Here is a 21,271-nt window from a genome sequence, read left to right as displayed (position 1 = left end):
ACACAATTCAAACTGCAAGTGGAATTAAATAGAGAGAAGATGACTGCTGGAATGCATTGAGAACAGGATGGGGTTTTTACCTGCCATGACCATCGGAGACCTTTTCTTTTTCTCAGCTGGAATGGGAGACTACTAGAAGCACATGTTTCTCAGCTGCAGTACTGATGCAGTGTTGACCTGCAGGTAACACACACCTCCTCTGAGTGTCTGTATGCACTGCACCGTGTGTCACTCTCCTGTGTTATCTTTGAGTAATGGCTTAACCTCATACCCTGGGACATTAAATCCAACAACATTTAATAGGTTGTTGGATTAAGGATGGATGGTTCTGAACTACACACATGTAGAATGACATTTTTAGTTATTGCCATCCTTAGCTGTATCAAAGTGTAGAAACTACCTGCAGATGCTGTGGGCTGTGAACTTCAGCAGTGGCCGTTTGTCCCTCCACATGAGAGGGAAGGGATGTCCTGTGACCTGTGTTCTTGCAGCGCATCGGAAGTTCCCTAAAGGCCAGCAGGCAGACAGCGCCTAACCTGGGATCAGCTCTGTGGTGTGCAGAAGGTTACCTTGAGCTACCGTTTCCCTCAAGCCTTGAAAAATTCACTGTGCTGCAAGGCGTTTTATTTACGTAATCAGGAAAATAAAAATAATCATGCAAAACTTGATGACTCTCAACTGCTTATGTTCTAACACGTGTACGTGATTGACAATTACTTTTGAAAAACTGCAGAATACATATGTCTGAATAAATTACAATGGTCATTAGCTCTTTATCACAATTATGTTTTCCTGTAGCTGGTCAGTGAGTTCTTTTATGAACTATTAATATTTGTATTTCCTATTGAAATACATTTGTAGATTATATTCACCAGTTATATCTAGCTTTATGCCTTGTAGCCGTCTTTTTAGCACGTATGGCTTTTCCATGCTTCTCCCATGTGTCTCCAATGGAGTGGTTCAGTTAAAGCTCACAAGGTCTGTATTGCAGCTTGCTTCCTGTCATTGGATTATGGAACAAATTTTGCCCATATTTGCCATACTTCGTAATGGAATATCATCTCTCTGCCTACCTTTAACAGTTCTCTAATAACAGAATAAGAAGATCGCATTATGGCCCGCAGTTGCTTTGTTTTTTTCCTTTTAAAGCTATGTCTCTTAGATAGAAGTCTAACACCAGGCTCCTCTTTGGCACCCATTCCCCAGAGTGCAGTGTGTCTCAGGTGGGGTTAATTTGCTGGTGATGTTCTCTCCAGCCCAGCTGGCAAACAGCCACTGCAGCCAAACACATTACTAATAGTGTCTTGGAGAGCCTGTCAGCAGAGATCTTCCAGATCTTATGAACCATAGTTCTACAGTTAAAACTACAGGAGATTGCCTATGAAGAAATCAACCATTCTTCCGAGGGGGCATTACTATAACTATACACAGATATTTCATGTGCAACAACAGGGGTTGTCCTCCGGCTTTTTCATTTTCTGAGGTGCTCCTTGCCATCTGACTACTCTGACTACTTCCATCCTTCTTCCTCAATTAATATGTAGATAGTTATTGAGTCATGACGTTTTTCATCTCAAATTCATCCTTGTCTTTTTCTAGCACATCCCCATTTTATTTCTCTGGCTTTCCCTTTAGAAATAATCCTGGTTTTTATATGTGTTCATGCCATAGTTCAGTAGAAATAGGAATCAGAAGGACTACTAAATAAGAAACCTGTGTTGAGAGTAAAATTCTTTTACTCTTGTTTTTTGGGTTAGCTGATTCAGTTAACTTTTAGTCATCAGATATTCATTAACACCCTTTGAACTTGGTTCATCCCTGTTAATTATTCAGCATCTTAAGTTAGGTCTTCTTCCTGCTCTCTGGCAAAGTAAATGGGAAAACAGGGCCAAAACTGCATTTTCAGTCCTGCAGGCTGAAAATAGGTCTCTCTTTAACTTATGTTCATTCATTCCATGCAAAACTAGTACATAAAAGTATAAAGCATGTGCTGAATTCTTTAGAGATTTGCATAATATATTGTATATCCTGATGAAATACAGGTTATTTTTAGTCAGGTTTTAGTAGTGGGAAACCTAGAGCCTGCTTCTCCTCTGTCTTCGAGATGGTGGAGACCCAGATCCCAAGTACCAGTCATTTTATATTAATTTAATAATATGTTCAAGTTGATCAGTACTGCAGTGTTCACAAATCAGTTATTACTTTCCGCTGTATTATTACACTGTAAACAAAATGTAACTTGTCAAATACATTATTTACCAAATACCAAATCTTTTAAGCAAAAACAGTGAGGTGACCTTTGTAGCAGTGAATGAGACAGTCAGTCTTGCTCAGTTTCAGTGGTTTTGAAGTTAGATCGCTGCAGTGGGTCCTGGGTTCATAGTTGTTAGACAAGTGTATTTGTCGTAGAATATGGAGCAATTTTTATTGTCATTATGTCACCTGCGTTACTGATGTATTGTGTTTCTTTGTCCAAATGCAGACATCCTACAGCAAAATCATTGATCTCATCATTTTTACTATGATCTAGTAAAAATCATAGTTTACTAGATGTGAATTTGGCTCCAAGGTTTAGTGACTGTTAGGGTGTATTTAACCTGTGACTCTAATGTGTCGAAGCTCATACTTCCCTCAAGGAATATTAATTCTGAAATTCACTGACAAAATAGCTATATGTTTGCTGTTACTTGTATTTTGAATGGTTTTAATTTTTCTAATACTTTGAAACTAGATATACTTTGAAATTTTGCAAACATGAATTTCGTATGCTCAAGTTGTCCATTCAAATCAGCATTTTAAGATAGATACGAGGTTAAGAAACACACATTACTTTCTGGGGAAAGGGACAATAGTTTTACTGAGTCCATTTAATCCTGCAAGTGGGCACATATCTTCTTGTATCTTCTGGATAGCATTCCTCCAGATTTTTCTGAGGTAAATGGCGTGAAGTAGAAAACACCAAATGTTAAGTTAAATTTTCAGTTTTCTATATCAAAGTAGTGATTCTTAAGCAAAATGGGACATTTTGGGGTCATGCTGTGAATGTATACATTAGGGATTATTTGGCTCCAACATTCAGGAAAAAGCAGTCTTAAGATACTGTGTAGAAATACCGCATGTATCCTTCCCTTGTAGTCACGCCACTGGCCCCATCCCAGCCAGTTTTCCTGCTGTTACAGAGCAGTAGGTAACAGTTGCTTACTGTGCAGGTAGGTCCTGTTCAGCAGGCAATTCTGACAGAGCAGCTGCTGCTCCAAAATGCAGCTCATTCCATAAGTGTGGTGAGCAAGAACCCACAAACAGGGATCTACAAAGAATATCTTATTATCTGCCATAAGGCATATCGTAAGAAAATTTGTGCACCAGGTAAGGCGGACTTTCATGTAATTTAGTCCAGAAAGTGGAAACATACATTAACTTTGTTTTTAAGCCAGTTATCAGGAAGAAGGCAGAGGAATCCAGAAAACGGATGCAAAATAAAAAGAGAAAAAAAGGAGTTTAAAAAAAAAAAGGATAAAAAATGTATTCATAAAGTCTTGATATTGCCAGGAGCTTTGCACTGGCTAATGAGATTTACTCTGCATTCTATTTATTTATGTAATCAGTTAAGCAAAAGTGGATCTGAACTGAAATTTAGAATGCCCTTCCCCAACGATTTGAAAGCTGTGTGGGCAAAGAAATTTGCGTGTGAACGAAGGTCAAAACTGTGAAGATTTCACCTTTCTCTACAATCAGTTGAGCAAATCTTTCCAGTTGTAGAGTGATTCATAACTGGGTCCTGAACTAAGGGATTAATTTTAGAGATCTGATCCCTCTCCACCATAAACAAAACTGATGGGAATTTAGAATCCTATGTGGAAGGCAACATTTTAAGTGAGTAATGTGTTTTTAAAATCCTTACCTTTTGCACCCAAACATTTTTCCTGAAATCGGTTGTCCATGTGATTTTGTTATGACTGAATCATGGAAGAGCTTGATTTCCAGTTTCTGTATGTAGGACTTTTGTCTTTGTGGTGCTTTTTATTTTAGGCCGTTGATACAGAATTAGGTAAAGTCTCACAGTCTTCAGTGCCATAGATGCATTGGTTGTGTTTAGACACCTTCTGCACCAGCAGTTCCATCTTTTGGGCATTGAAATTGATTTTTCTCATCTTAGCATTTGAAGATGGAGAGTGCTCTTGCCCATCGCCTGAGAGTGTACAGTGGCTCGAACAGCAGAGGATGTGGAGTCAGCAGATTTTCGGGCACCAGAAATGGCAGCATCAGGAGCATCAGCACGAGTAGACTGTGTTGAGGTAGTTCTCCCAAACTATATTGTGAAACCAAACAATTCTGGTGTACAAAGGCTGATGGAGGCTGCCTCTTAGTCCACAATGTTTAATCCAGGTGAATATGTTGGCGGGTTTTCCCATATGCTTAACCCAAGTAATGTTGTCTACAGCCCTGCATTTTGCACAGCAGTATTTCTCGTAGCCCTGCAGCCAAGGCAACACTATGCCTTGTGGATTGTCTGCTCCTAACTTCTCTTTGTGTTAATAACGAGACCGTATAAAAGTAACAAAGAACACTGCCATCACTGACTGAGAGTTTCTGGAGTTATTTAGTCTTCAGAGACTTAATTGCTTTAGGCATGATCCCATGGTCTCTGCTATATTCTCTGATTTGTGGATTGATACTGCAGATTGTAAAATCCCCAAGTTCTTCAATATAATTAAAAGATGAAATGGATATTATTTTTGATAGTTAAAGATGAAATAGACATTATTATAGATGTTATGTACATTATTTGAGATTTTTTCTCTATTATGTATTTCAGTCCATGTGTAACAATATTTTGTATCCTCAAAATCAATTTTTCAACATACTCTGTTATTTTGAAGCCTGGATAATATATAGTTTCAATACTTTATGACAGATTAATTTATACTTCTGCTCCTTTGCTTTACACCATACATGTTTGATATTCTAGAAATGATATAAATTATCTTGAGATTCACTGAAAACTAAGACTGAGTTTTCTTTGTAATCCATTAGGTGATGTATAAGTAAATAGCTCTTTGTGATTGTATCATGTAATGCTTTAGCCCTGGTTAAGATTTAACTGCTCTGCAACAGGTAAACTATTAATGTTAAGTATTAATTTTACAATGTACTTCCAAACTGATTCATTAATGAATTTAAAGTTACATTGCAAGGTTTAAAATACTAAAACTGGAAGAGACTCCTGAATGTGACATTTTAACAACTTTGAAATAAAGGCTACTGTGTACAACAAAAGTGTGAGAAAATATTATTTGAAACTAATACAGCAGATAATCCAGTACTGGCAACATATTTGCCTTTATTTGCTTTTTATTTCTTCAGAAGCTAATGGTATCCATTTATCATAAATTCAAATGAAAATATAATTCTGTATGTTGTTGCAAAGGAAATAGAGTATGTAACCGTTGCAACTTTCTCAGTCCTATCTTTGTAGAAGTATGACATACAAGAAGCGTGCATTAATTATGTAGCAGCATTATATTGCCTCTTTCTTTGTATTTATCGTTGTGTAAATCTAGTTGTGTTTCTGACACAATTGCTTTTCACTCATGAACTTTTACCTATTAGAGATACTTTTGTTAATTATGAGTACAGTTCTTTGTATGTGGGAATAATTCAGATGTGATTAGAAGTTTGTGATTGAAGGTTTGGATGAACCTTCATGTAATCACCATCCCCTATCTGTCAGAAAGCTGACCAGGATTTTGATGAGAATACCATGATTTCATTAAAATAATTTATGGCAGTTGACTCATTTGTTTTGCCAGAAACTGTAAATTCAAGGCATTTTCCTGGTTGTTTGAAGTGTTTGCAATGTGTAGATAAGTATCTTCTAAATAAGGCAGCAAAAACAAACGTGCAAGAACATGAGAAAGTTATATTAGGCAATATATGTGATTACCATGAATTGTAATTAATACCACTGAATTGTATAATGTGAGTTATAATTTATGGAGTGGGAATGTTTTGAAACTATTGCGAGCAATGTTAATTTTTCACCAAGTATTCAGTAATCTCTCTAAGATACTCTCTGTTCTGGTTTTCATGCATTTGTAGTTTTTTTAGAACCATGTTCCATTATTGTGTTTAAAAATAATTAAAAAAAGATTCACCTTATTCTGAACCTACTGTGAGGTCCACTTCCATAGCCGAGAATCAGATCTTCTCCATATAACTCCTGCAGTTACTTATGAATGGAAGAATAGATCCAAATGCGACATGGATAAAGATTTATGTGAAATTTTTGGCTGCAAGTTTTATTAGCACATTAATTATATTACATTACATCATTTAAGCAATGAATATTTAACTGAGCATTACTCATAATTGCACCTTTCCTGTTCCACCTTTATAAAATGACCCCACATAAAAAATATAATGAATCTTTTCATAAGAAAAATATAAGTAATTACATGAAAGAGATAAAAATATCATAAGCTAATGAAAAATCTCGTATAATATTCCATTGGGTACATTTGGCAGTGTGCTTTATCTTTTATATAATACCAGCTAACTGAAATTAATCAGCCCCATATAAATGTTACAGTTTCTAAAACTATGTATCTGACTGTAGAAATTACACAAAGTAATGTTTAAAAGTTGCCTTTTATGATGAATTTACAGTAGTACGAACCAAACCTTTTAAAGTAAAAGTTTCTTTCAAAGGTAGAATACAGTATGAAATACAGACATTTTTACCAATTTGATTGTAACTTAGATTACCATTCATTTAATCTTTGAAGAGTTTCAGAGTTTCACATTTCAAAATATATAATTCTGTGTATGTATAAACAGTAATTGTATATGTAAATAACAGAGAAATACTGCTGTTCAGTTTCCAGTTCCAGTTAGCAGGTATTTTCAGTCTTGTAGCTGTTTTTTTTGAGCACTTTAACATGGGCATGGGGAGTCATAATCACTAGAAGCTTTTATCAACCTTAATGCAGAATGATAAAGTCAGAATAATACTGCCTGTGAGAGAAAACTTAGTACAAACTGAGAAAAATGTGTGTCACGTTTCCTGTTTTTTTTCCTTGCGAAGGCATTGTACTACGTAATGCTTGTAGTTGTATACAGTTAATATTATAACTGAAAAACTTCTAACATCTGCAAATGTAAAGAACTATAAACTTGCAATGCTTACATGCTGAAATGTGTTTCCTGTGGTAAAAAACCTTTGTGTGGTACTAAGGAGTGAAACCTGCCGTCAGGGTTTGTCAGAGGAACTTTGGTAATGTTTAAATGCTTTTCACGACTTAATCATTCAGGCTGGGAGTGTGTGCACTACCTGACTGTTTAACAAGTGGCTAGTCTTCAAAGGGGTCTAACTGATTTGTTTTAAGCAAAAATACTTTGATTTCCAAAACAGCAACTGGTAAATTGTGGATAAGTAAGTGTAATCATTTTTAGAAAACTCTTGAGTCCAGTCTTGCAAACACTTATTGGCAGGGAGTGCACATGTTAGTGTAAAGAATTCTCATAAAGTTAATGAGATTCTGTATGGTAATAAGAGTGTCCATAGTCATCAAGTTTGCAATTACAAATGTACTTACCTATTCTATTGAGTTCAATTAATTTAAAAATTTGTATACGATATTTACAACTTGTATCTAAATGTCAGAACTCTAAACTAGATTAACAAATCAATTAAGACACAATGGTGAAAGTTTTAGGAGGAGTAAGTTAGACAAAACAGAAACATTTTTAGGGATGTATGTGTTATTTAAAGAGAAATGGAGTGTAAGGTGAGCGGGCTTGAGTTGTGTTGCAACTTTGTTTATTAAACTTAGCTTTTGTCTGGATGTGTAAAATTTCAGTCGCTTTTGCCAGGCATTTCCAAAGAGAAGTACAGTTAGAGCACCAGAGGGGTTAAAAACATTTTTCACTATTATTTTAATGGAGATTATAATATAAAATGGAATCATTTTGGGGAGAGTGTGAAGGATTCACTTTGTCCGGGTGACTTCATTATCTCTCTCTTCCGCCTCCTCATCTGTTGTGCTGGTGGAATGCTTATTGCTTGAATGGCTCCCAGCCTTCCAGATACTCTTACATCCTAAGGACCTACTATTAAAAAATAAAATATTTTCATTATTCCTTCTGGTTTTATAGCAAGAGTAATTCAAAGTAATGAATACTATAAGAACAAAAATGCAGTAAGAAGCAGGTTGGGAATTGGGGGGCATGAATCAAGATTTATATTACTAAAATGGGGGTCTGTGTAGAGTATATAGAAAGTCCGTTTCTGTTTAAGAATCTGTGTGCCAAGTCTTGACTGATCATAGCTATATTGATAAATACTGTTTCGGAACAGTGTCAGATTTAACTCTTCCATGCTCTAGGCTTAAACTACAACATCTTGTTTTGTACTTTGTAGTCAAAATTTGTTGTTACTTTTTCACTTAATTTTAATTTAGGTGCTAACCCCTTTGCAGCCGTGTGGGCAGCTACCATTTTAGCAAACAAGCAAAAAGTATCTGTCGCTTTCCTGTCTCAAAGATATTTGTGAACATTGATCAAATAGGTTGGAAAATGTGTTGGCAAAGAGACGTGGAATAGTTGTGGGACAGGAAAAAGAAATATAGAGAGAAACCATGTACGACGGTGAACTTCAGTGAGTACAAAATAGGTGAACTATCAGAAAGCATTAAAAAGAAAAGTTATCATGAATTATTCTGCGTTAGGGTGACTGTCAGTGTAGAAAGATGAAATGATTCTGAAAGTAAACTGTGACTGTTTCTAGATATTTCCAAAACACCAAATGATCAGCAGAAATAATATATTTGCTAGGTTTCAAAGACTTGTTAGGAAACTAAGATTATGCAAAATGGGACAAAAAAAAAGAACGGTAATGAACAAGTAGAAAGATGAACCCTTAGAAGAACATTTTAGAAAGCCATAAAGGTTAAAACAGACATACAGTAACAGAGAAGGCACTGAAGAAATCAGTAATATAGGAATATGTCCTGCAGTGGTATTAACAGTAGTTTGACAGTACTGGTAACATCAGTTTCAAAGGACTTTAGGACTTGGCATTGCACTTCCCCAAACTGTTGTGTAAATGCATTGGTATTTATTACATTACCTAGCTTAAGTGTTCTGTGTTTGAAAATACTGCAAATTATGTTAGATGAAAGATAACAGCCTAAATATGAAAGACAGCAGGTTCTATCAAAAGGAACTATTCGTTTGGTTCAGCAGTGAACTATTTGCCTAGGAGGTCTAGATATATTTTAACAACTTCTCTGTACAGAACATTAACTTCTGTAATGTACAGAAGCACATCTGATACTTAGTCTTAATTTGTGACCACAAGATTCATTCCTTGAAGTTACACTGAATGGTGAAGAAATGTAGTAGGTCAGTCAAAGTGTCTGTTTAATTAAAGAAATCTAATAAAGTATATAACTTCTTAAACTTGAGAGCAGAATATTTGTTTATCTACACGTTTTTTGATTTTGCTAATATATGTCTGACAAAAAATGCTTTACTACTGAAGAATGGCAGTTATATTTCTGTGTTTTTTTTTTCCTATTTAGAAAACTAAATGTAAAGTTTGCTTGTAATAAATATGTAGCAGTGTTCTCTATCTAGCCCCATCACAACCTCATTTTTCCATAATTTAAATGTTAAAACAGGTCTGTGTTTTTTAGCCATAGCATCTTTGATAATCAGTTTTACTTCTCATACAGATTGCAGAGATAAAATGGTTGATATTTTAGATCCCATCAATTAAGACTATGCTTTTGGATTAGGATCAACTCTGATTATATTAGAAGGCCTCTGAACTGACCATTGCCGTTAATGCTAAATTATTTAATTATTTTTATCCTCTTTTTTTACTACCACCACGACCAAAATCCAATATGGTGTTTAGAGCATATTGGTCTACCAGGGCTTAAAGAGAAATTCTGCAGTAGAGGTAATAAGCTGTTCCAATTTTGTTCACGGAAACAAAGGTGGTAATTAATTTATTAAATGTGAACTTGATCCAGAACGGGGTAGCCACATTGCCTTTTGGAAGGAGTCCTGGCTCAGGCTGTCTCCTGGATCTGTCCAGGAATTTCTTGGGGTAGAGTTAACCCGTAGGAGCCAAAACTGTGTGAGGAACTGTTTCACGTTTAGACAGCGGTAGGGATGCGGAGGGCCAGCATCGAGGGTCACTCTCTGGCGTGTTACACCACTCGCATAGCCGTAGCTCTTGGGTCCCTGGAAGACTTACTATCTAAAATGCCTTGTTTAGTGCAGAATTTTCCTTAAAAGGCCTGGAAGAATATAATCATCATAATTCAATTTTTTCAAAATGAATGAAATCTTTATTGAATATTTATAAAGCCGTTTGGTTTAAATTTAATAACCTTTAAAATATAAAATAAGGGTATTGAGTGCACCATCTGAAATCATTTACTAATTTTTACATGTCAACCATCATAAAAAAGTCAAGATTGATATATTCAAATGATGAAATCGTTCTTATTCTCCAATGTCATAGCAATTTTGAATACAACTTCCTAATCTTAATTTCATACAAATATGAAAATCTAAATTTTGGAAAGGCCTGAAGTAGCAAACAAGTATCATGTATTAAATTAGCTTTAGAAAAAGCTTATTTTTTTCCAACATGAGCAAAGTTGTACAATACACAACTGCAGAATGTCCATTCCAGTTAAGGAAATCACAGTTCTGCCATCCTAGCATGCTCCTTTCTTCAACTCCTGTTCACAAGTTGCTCAACAATTTTCTTCTCATTTTGAAAAGATCTTTGCTGCTTTGGGATTACTTCTTTGAGTCAGTGCTTCTGCTGTCATGTGTTCTAAGTATAGTTTTTAAAACTCTGTGTATTTTTAAAAAGTTTGCCTATATTCAAAATTGATAGATTATAAATGCTTTTAACAGTCAGTTCACATACGCTGTGATCTGTGCCTTTGTCAGTTTGAGCTATACTTGAGATAACCAGTTTTTCTCACAGCACAAAATCAGGGAGAAACCTGGGAGATTTATCCCATTCACTTCAGTAAATGAAAAAATTTAATCATGTGGTTTTATCAATTTCTCACTTTTCCTCTTATTTCACTGTTTCAGTCACCTGCGCCCAAGCAGTAAAAGTGCCTTTTTTGCTGTTATGTAGTGATCAGTCAGAGATGTAAATCCCGATTATTCCTCATTTAAAGCCCTTTACTGCATAAAGCATGTTTGATATTAACTTTTGGTTCACTTTCTTATTTGGTTCACGTTCTTATTTGACTCTTTCTTTTATAATGCTGTGAAAAAGGATAAGCTGCTTTGGTTGATTTTGCTGTCATTTGCACGGAGTCTTTTGCAGCAGAGGCTGTGTGAAGCCTTTCTTGCCCTCAGAGGAGATGCTGCCCGAAAAGGGGCTCTCGGGGAGACACCCACCAGCAAAGTGCGAGACCTTGCTCCCATCCACACACGGTGTCGTGGATCACACTATCTCCTGGCCGTGCTCCTGTGCCATGAACTGCACAGAGAGGAACACTTGCCTAGATGTGCTTTGCAGCAGATCAAAAGCTTGAATCTCAGATTGGTCATTTAACTAAAAATCTATATTTTGATGTTTATCTGCTTACAATGAGTAACAAAAGTGCTTTTGCATCGTGACCGTAGTTAGTTGCAGTTTTAGGGAGGTTACAAACATACGTTGTACTTCCGCTGTGAAGAGCCAAAACACTTTCTAGTGGTTTATAAAGAAGTTGATAACAAATTTATAAATCTGTATCAAAAATGTCACAATTTATATTACTTTCAGATGCTTATAAATATAACATAGGTCATTTTCCTTGAGCAACTATGCAGAATTATACCAAGATTACTAAAGTAATTGTTGCTAGCTTTTTAGTTCAAGAACTTTAGCCCATCTCTTAAAGATGGAGTATATTGTTCTCATTTGCATCAGCATCAGTCTGATGTAATTCTTTTTGCAATAACAGTATTATTTGAGCTTTATTTTTATCTAAACAAAATTTGACTGACATTTTGCAAGTAAAAATTTCATCTTAGATATCTCCTAATATTTTACAGGTCAATGCACAAACTGATTCAGCTGGAGAGACTTGATCTGGGCAATAATGAATTCTCTGAGCTGGTAAGAAATGCGCTATTTTTTTGATAGAAAGCCTGTGCGTTTTGGATGCTCTGTGTATGGGGCATTAACCTTTTACTTAAAGGGCATTATTGTATTGTGGCCACATGCTATGGTCACATTTCCGTGTAGAATAGAAGATTGATCATAGTTCATGAGGTGAATGTTGATAATACAGTATGCTTCATCTACATCAGGCTTCTGCGGTTCGAATCAAGGTCACAGATGATTCTCACTCTGAGCTGATTGCTACTGCTGGAATACTTCAAGTGGGATGAATTGTTGGTCTCAATATAAATACTTGTGTCAATTATGTATTAATTTCTTAATATCTATCATTATATCCTGCAAATATTAGCAGTTGCTATTAGCAGAAGTAAATTTTGGACTCCAAAAGCAGTTTCTGTCCCTAACTCACCTCTAAGATGAGAATTTGGTTTCCTGAGATGTAATAGCTTTCGGGAATTTTCTCTAGTATCAGTATAGAAAATAATCAGGTTGCTGTTCCCTTTAGGTATGTTTCTACTACATCTGTAGGAATTGACACTTCTCAGAAACAATATGAGGGTGTCTAAACTGTGTTTTAAAATGGGCCTATTTTTAAGGAGAGCTCACTGACTTCCTCCTGCAGGAACTGGAAATATGTTAAGAGAAGCAAAACTTAGAAAAACTACTGCCTCATCCTTTTTGAGACCTATCACTGCTAGGGCTATTTGGCAGGGCCTGTGCTTTTGCAGGACAACAAATTAATACTGTGACACTCACTATTGCACTGATGGCGAAATAAATGTCTGCGTGTGCCTTATCCACCAACAGCCTGTCCAGTGACTGTTAAACCCTGTGAGCTGAACCGCCTTTCCTCCAGAGTCATAGGAGAACACTCTGTAAAAACAGTGCTGCTGAATTAGGACTTACAATTTTATGAGGGCAATATTTCCTGTAGCTTTAATTAAAATTAAGATAATTTCACTTTAAACGAATTTCGAAATATCTCTAGTAGTGGAAAGATGTAGCAAAGAGTTTACATCTGGTTTGTAGACAGTGCACTGTCTTCTACCATTGTGGTTATAACCCTGTTAATGTTTACTAATTTATACTGCTATGTAGGAGAAAACAGATGGTTTTAACTCGGATTTTTAACTAAAACTAGAAATCTTTTGCGTAGATAAACAGAATAAAATTCTCAAAAGTGGTATTTGGAATTTTGATCAAAAGAAATATATATATGCTTCCTGAATTCAGAGTGTGTCTTTTCTGGGGGTGGGTTGGGGGTGGTTTGGTTTTGTAGTTTTTGTTTTAAATGACTTCAACATCATTCTACATTTTTGCATTGTAGCATACTGTCCCCTAAGAATGATAAATCAGGAGTCCAGTGGCCCCATACTGCTATTAGGACCAGACTCCCCAAGTTGACTTATTTGTCAGGAAGCTGGTCCAAAAATGCATGAACTAGAATCGAATGCCAGAAACAAAATGGGCCAAGAGGCAAGGGAACAGCATGAATCTGCAGAAATGTCATAGGAAAAGTACTAGTTTAAATCAAGATCACCTGGAAAAAAGGATGGAAAGGTCCTGTTTTCATGGATTCTGTAAATCTGATTTGGGTTCCTTTTTACTGGAGAAAAATACTGCCTAGAACTGTGGTGGTGTGCAAGAGCTTAATTTCTTTGACAGTCCGTCCCTGGACTATTGAAGTCCCTCCTTTCGCACTGGGAGACTGTGCTCTTCATACAGACAATCTGGAGCAATAGGCATGCGGTTAAGAATAAAGGTAGTTGCAAAAATGAAGTAATTCTGTTCATTCATTTGCTGGAAACAAGATTGTACAAATCTTGAGATAGGTATGTGTTCCTAAAATAGAAGTTGTCACTTCCTAAATAGCAGCCATATTCAAATGGCTTAATGTAATCAAGGAAGGGAATAGGTAATCTGTGTCGCAGGTCTCTGGGAAAACTGGAGCATTAAATCACAAGGTATGAGTCAAGGATTTGAAATCTCTCAATCTTTGAAGTGTCAAAAAATGGCATGGGACAAATGATAAACTGCAATTGTAGTACCTCTGCCTGAAAGGAGGGGGAAGGCTGGTGTAGTCCTTTCCGGAGTTTCAGGAGTCTGGTGTCAGCAGCAAGGCTTTAGAAGAAACTTTGAAAGAAAATAGTTAAAGGTAGGGAGAAAAGGAAAAGGAAAGAGGGTAAAATGTAATATACTTCTACCAAAGATTAATGTCAGTCTTCAATTCAGACTTGATACTAGGAAACATTTCTTTACCGAGAGGGTCATCAAAGCCGGGAACAGGCTTCCTAGAGAGATGGTGGGTGCCCCAAGCCTGTCAGCGTTTAAGAGGCATTTGGACAATCCCCTTTATAATATCTCTTAAGTTTTGGTCAGCCCTGAAGTGGTCAGGCAGTTGGACTGGATGATGGTTGTAGGTCCCTTCCAACTGAACTATTCTATTCTATTCTAATTGTGGCAATCTACGTGGAAAATATTCTCCAAAAATGCATCAGAAGCATTTCTAAGAAAGACAAATAAGAAGTTTTTAATACCATTTATCAAAACATTAGTGAGATCTATCTGAATTATGGTAGCCATAATCCATACTCAAGAAATTTCAAATCAAACTGTAATATGTACAACATAGGAGTAGGCTGTTGCCTTTGAGAAGGGCGTCTGTCTAACAAGAGGAATTTAAAAGAAAATTAAAATTGAGAGGGGAAATTATTATTATCTGTAATAACATTAGTCAGTGAACACTCTAGAGGAATAACGAATCATTAATCATCACAGGAACCAATAGTATAAAATGACCATTAATTAATTTAGCCTGGAAGTTAGAAGTGGTTTTAACCATTGAAGGACAACAAAATTTCAATAGAATTAGACAAGGCAAAATAAATTATCTTCAAAATATTGTCTAATCATTTTTTAATAGAAACACTTTATGTGACAACATGGAAAACTGAGGGCTTGAGCTCTCCAGATTAGCAGGTTCTTTCTTATCCGATGATGCATTGGGAGCTTCTCCCATAATGTACCACGTGACCTGGGCAACTGGAAAATCATATTTCTTATGGGAATTACAACACTCCAAGGAACTTAGACCACAGGAGATAATTGGAGGTCTCTCTCATTGCCCTGTGATGCTAGACAGATATATTTGTTTCTAGCTGTGTTGAAATAATTCCAGTGAAATAGTACTAAAGACTTTTAAAATGCTAGAATCTGATTTAGTCAGAACCAAATGAAATATTTAACATCAGTTTCTGCCAGACTTTGAGAAAAATCTCCACAAGCTAAGGCAAATTGAAAGTCTTGTTTTACGTGTGAAAATAGCGTTTCCTGAAAAAGAAAAATACTGCTTAGGCTGAAACATAGAAATATTTGTGATTTTTGTGATTTGTGATTTTCACAGCTGTAGTGAATGAGAAATGATTTGAGGAATTGCCTTCTTCAGTTTCACTAATACCCTATAGTGTTGAAAAGAATAGAACATCTTAGATTAAAGCTTAATATTGTAGTTTTAAGGCTTGATCGTTGCATACCACTATTTTAACTACTGAATATGACAATTGCAGACATTAAATCGTACAGAAATGCGGTATATCCAGAAAAGCGTTCAGCAATATGCCTCTGTTAAGCTATTTTTAAGATTATAAATCATGTAAAAGGCAGAGTTTAGCATGTGCTGCAAGATTAGATTTGGTTCTTCTTTTCAATGCATTATTTCTGAAGCTCCATAATTCTCACTTCTCTTATTTGCCTTGTTCATAAATTGCATGCTGCCAGTAGACTGTTTAGAACAAGAACTTCTAAGGAGGAGTTCTTTGTATTCATTTCTCTTCCAAAGGATTCTTAAATTTTACAAGTTTTGAAAAAGAGCAACAGTGGTTAAATTAAATGAAATGAGCATATTGTTCATGTCATTAACTATCTGAAGGTCTGATGTGGGTTATAAAAAGAAAAAAAGGGACGTGAAGAGGGAATCTTTTTTTTTAAGAAAATATTGATTTATATTTAACTAAAAAAATACTGATTTATTTAACTGTGCATAATACTATATTCTTTTCCTCAGCCTGAGGTTCTCGAACAAATACAAAATCTAAAGGAATTGTGGATGGACAATAATTCTTTGCAAATACTACCTGGGGTATGAACATTTATTTTATGTAATCAAATTATCGTGTGATATAGTGAACTATTTACCTTGTAGTAAATAAATGCATGTGCATTTTCTTAATGGATACATATTCCTAGTTCATATAGTCATTAATTATTATCAAGAAATAAAGGTCTCAGCATAGCCATTCATATGAAAGCCTTTTCAATGTTGTATTATTACATGATAATGTCTAAATGGGGATGTGCCTATTTTATTTAAGCATTGTGTATTTTTCATTGTGAGGGGAAATTATTTCCCATTGTCTTCTCAGTCACCATGCATTAACTAGCAGTTTTATAAAAACTCACATGAGTTTTAAAAAGGAAGAGGAAATATTAACTAATCTAAATAAACTTTAAAATAACAGATGATATGTACAGATTCAACTATACTAAAAGCAATTCTGAGGCAGTGGAATGAAGATATATTCCTCTAGAAAGTACTCTATTTAGAAATGGAACAAAAAATACTTAAAAATCTAAACATTGGGGTCATGGTTATGTATTAATGCTGTTTCTGAGTTGTTGCTACCCCACTGTAGAACTTTGATTTTCAATTTTTATTGCCATAAATTATTTGAGATTATCACTCTGAAATACCTACACTGGTTATGCGGGGGGAAAGGGATCCCCGTCATTAGCATTTTATCACACAGGTGACAGATCATGTTTTCACACAATAATGCTCTTCATTGCTGCAGGGAAAATTTAGAACTAGAACTAGCACAAACATGCCTAGCTGTTGGAAGAAGAAGAAGTACTTCCTCTTTCAGCTTTGAACGTTTATTAATCAAAATTCAATTTTATGCATTGAGCAATGACTGATTTTGTGTTCATAGATTACATTCATTTTTATTTTGTGTTAAGCAGGATGTTTGCACAGAAAAGGATAATTTTCAGTCACTGTCCAAATATCCACTTTTTGAGTGCTTTGTTACTGAAAAGAAAGGCTGATGTTAAAACCACTTCTTGATACTGAAACCAGCTGGAGATCAAGAGCAGAAATATTGCAGTATTGTTGCTGCAGTATAACTGAGTAGAAGAAATATCAGATATACAGGAGCGTGTGGGCACAAACATTTTAACCATTATTCTGTTTCTTTTCTGTTCACAATGAAATTCATTGATATATCCAATGCTAAATGTGTTCCAAACACAGTCCTGCTCATAAACCCTGGAGAGGGTATTTAGAGTTGAAGATGTTCAGTTGATTGTGGAACTGAATCCGAAGGAGTGTAATTATTTTCAGTGAATAATTCATGTTTCCTGAACCTGATTCTAGTAGACCCTAGATGATGCTTTACAAAAGCCTGCTGCAAAACAAGAGGTTTAAAAGAGTTAATATCAGCTTTAAACTTTGACTTTTAAAAATAGAAAGGAAATACCAACTGGTCATTAATTTTAAGATTTAGAGATTTGCCAGGTTTCCAGTGTTAATAATTCAGTTTTTAAAAAAGTAGTCTGTGCTAGAAACAAAGATTGTATTCAACTATTAATACGGTAGAATGGCAAAGGTTGGGGTGAAAGGGAGATTTTCCCTTTATACAACTCAGATATGATTAAAGATAACAAGAAACTGCCTCCTTAGAAGCAGAGAGCAGATCTCAGCAAGGTAAGAGATGAAAAGCAAGCTATATTCATATTGTTTAAAAAGTACCTGTAGATGAAGCTGTCTAAAACTATTTTCCTTTTTCATGTGTACAGTAAATAACCACTAAAAGTATATGTACATAACTAAAAAAACCCTCTCCTATGAACTTTCATAGAATCCATACACTTCACAAGCGATTCCTATGGCTTTTCCAAAATCTATAAAGGAAGTTCCCGCATAGGCCATGAATGTTTATTCATCTGGTTTGGAACAGTATTTCTGTGGATGCACAGTGTTGTAACCACATGGTAGCTCTCCATAACAGTACTGTGCTGCCTTGTCTCACTCCTACCGTGTCATCCTCCATTCTCTGTCGTAGCTGTGCCACTGGTTCATAGATCCAGCTCATTTACTCTAGACCCAGCAGTGGAACTTTGCTGTTCCACTTGTAGGTTTTAGTTTAAGCAAAATAACGGCATCTTTTTTGTTGATTTTCTTGGTGAAATTTGACGTCTAGAATGAAGTGACCTTCTTGTGATAATGGATCAAGAAGCAGGTTGCTTCTACAGGCTTCAAACTCCTACATGCTACACAGATTTTCCAAGAAATTAGGGAAGAATTCCTGTCATGTTGCTCCTTGATGTTATAGCTGCAGTTAAACACTGCATTCACGAAATTGGGATTAGCTGCTCATAGTTGAACTGAATATCTAAAGTCTAATTTTAGATTTTATAAAATTCAGAGAATCAGTTTGACACAAAAAAGCTTTACCTGCATGTCTAGCCTCAGTGACCTTAAGGTCTGCCTTTATGAGTAGATGTGAATTGTGAGTAAATGTCCCTTGGATCTGTGTCCAGCTGAAGAAATTATACAGCTGTATGACTGAGAACTCAAACTTTCAGCAGATTTAATGAATCTGGAGCACATTAATTAGTTTGATATGTGTCATTTGGTTTGGTACAGTTCCTTTTGCAGTTATCTGAACAGGAAGGCTATTAGACCACTACTGATACTGCTTCAGTGAAATAACTCTTGTAAAAAGGATGCTGAGGTAACGAATATAAGCCTGTATTACTATTGTCTGTCTTTAATTAAACTTAGAAACTGGCATGCAGTGTATATCTGTTCAAGTAACACTTTGTAACATGCTATTAAGTCTATAGGGAAGTTAAAACAGCTCGTGTACCTGGATGTGTCAAAAAACAGGATAGAAACTGTTGATTTGGACATATCAGGATGTGAAGGACTTGAAGATCTGCTGTTGTCATCCAATATGTTGCAGCAACTGCCAGACTCCATAGGTGAGAAAAGCTCAAGATTTCTTGTAATCTCTTACAGTTGAGGATTTCATTTATATCTTTTTTTGGTAATGATGAGACTTTATAATAGCTGGAACAAGAACTGCCATTAAATTCCAAAGGAGTTTGAAACATCTGTGTCTGGACAGTCCATGAAGACCATTTTGTAAAGTCAGGAAAACAATCCATGGTTAGAAGGTATTGATTATTCTGGTTCGCTATTTTCAAGAAAATAAGCAAAGAAAGATATAATTGCTCTGATCTAAATTTGAAAATAAGTATAATAGTGATTATTTTAACAGTGTTAAACTCTTGTAGGAAATTGCTACTCTTAGTTACATTGCACTCTTAGTAGTGCAATTCCATATGAGAGCATTAAGCAAAGAAATAGTTCAAACTATTAATTTTCTTTTTTTACTATATTTCATGCATAGAATTTCTGAATTATTTAGAATATATAGAAATTCTGAATTATGTAGAGTGTTTCTGAATTAAACTTAGAAACTGGCATGCAGTGTATATCTGTTCAAGTAACAGTTTGTAACATGCTATTAAGTCTATAGGGAAGTTAAAACAGCTCGTGTACCTGGATGTGTCAGAAAACAGGATAGAAACTGTTGAATTTCTGAATTATTTAGAATTTCTGAATTATTTAGAATATATAGAAATTCTGGAAGCTAAGTGTTTGTAGGTATATCACTGCACATCTGGATAATTCATTTCAGTCTTGACCCCTTATATCTTCTTTGGGAACACTTGAGGTCTTTCTTCTATTGCTTCCAGTGGATGAGCCCACTGTATCATCGTCATCTTTTTCACCTTCCTAAGCGCGTCCCTTTGAACTTGGAACTGTTAAATTCCCGAATTCTAAATCAACTCAGTGAAGACTCCAAAATGTATCGCTAACTAATAATACTGTGCTATATGAATGTTACTAGATGTCTTTTACAGCTATTTTCCATTTTGGTCTTCCACATCTCACCATAAATTCTAGAATTTTTGCTTTTTGTGGTTTTCTGATATGCATATGCAGATTGATTTTTAGAGAGCATTTAGCTCCTGTAAAGGAATAAATGTTTACATTTTGAATTGTACATTCTTGCAATTAGATATATTCAGTTCTCATTTCCAAATTCCTATTACTGAATGGTAATAGATTTAACAGAAGTAAAGCAAAAAGAGTCATTTTAATACTGCATTTTCAGATGAGAGCTTGCTGAAATTCATTTTGGTGGAATTTTTTCCTCTTAAAAGAAAACTTTGTTGAAACCTAGATGTTTCTTGGAACATGTTGACTTTGAAAAAGTTTTCAACAAAAATGTTCAGCAATTGAAATGAATAGTGTTTCTAGTATCCCTTTTAATTACACTTTTCATTTGCTTCAGCTTTCATATTATGGCATATTCAGTTTAACATTTTTCTCTGTATTAGTGATTAATTTATATTATTCCCAGCATTAATTACAAATAATCATTTAAAAAATGCTATTTTAATATATCCAGAATTCTTTCAAGGAAAAAACAGATTTTGAAATGTTAATAACTTGCAGACGGTGGAAATCTGTTTCAAGTTCTGTTTCTAGCACTATAATGCAATACTTTTCCCATTTTTTCTGTCTTTACTTTTTTATTGTTTTCTGCTGTTATGCACTGATAAAGCAGAAGTTTCATTCCCTTCTTGGTAAATGTTACCCATTTATGCATCTGCTTACACTTAAATATATAATAATTCTTTCAATGATAAGAATTAACTGCACATACAAATGCATTCAGGATTGATTCTGGTTCTCAGTCTGATTCTGGTTTTCTGTCTATACCTACATATTGTGAAGCTTTATACATGTAGCATTTACTTTAGATAATTCACCTAATGTCCTGTTATGACCTGAGCACTTTTTAATGAAGGCAACAGGACTTGAATTCAATTGCAACATTAATAGATAAGTAGAAATACTGCTCTTCCTACACAGATAGATACTATTCTTTTTTTTTTTTTTTACAGTTTTTTTTCAAGACTCCGGAAATACAGTTAATATTTTACTTGCAGTTCAGCTTAACATTTAAACAGTGCTTCATTTTGATG

The 21,271-nt window shown here is 35.1% G+C and overlaps 1 protein-coding gene across 1 annotated transcript in view; it reads left to right on the top strand.

Annotated features, from left to right (window-relative positions):
- Positions 1 to 21,271, top strand: part of LRRC7 (leucine rich repeat containing 7) — a 180,414-nt gene that overhangs the window by 100,651 nt on the left and 58,492 nt on the right. The window contains 3 exon segments of the mRNA XM_075155536.1: positions 12,082 to 12,145; positions 16,215 to 16,289; positions 19,048 to 19,192. Coding sequence (XP_075011637.1) covers positions 12,082 to 12,145; positions 16,215 to 16,289; positions 19,048 to 19,192 — 284 coding nt within the window.

Source organism: Calonectris borealis, chromosome 8 (genome assembly GCF_964195595.1).
Source record: "Calonectris borealis chromosome 8, bCalBor7.hap1.2, whole genome shotgun sequence".
Classification (NCBI taxonomy): domain Eukaryota; kingdom Metazoa; phylum Chordata; class Aves; order Procellariiformes; family Procellariidae; genus Calonectris; species Calonectris borealis.
Note: the sequence above shows the minus strand (reverse complement) of the source record. Positions and strands in the feature narration are given on the sequence as shown.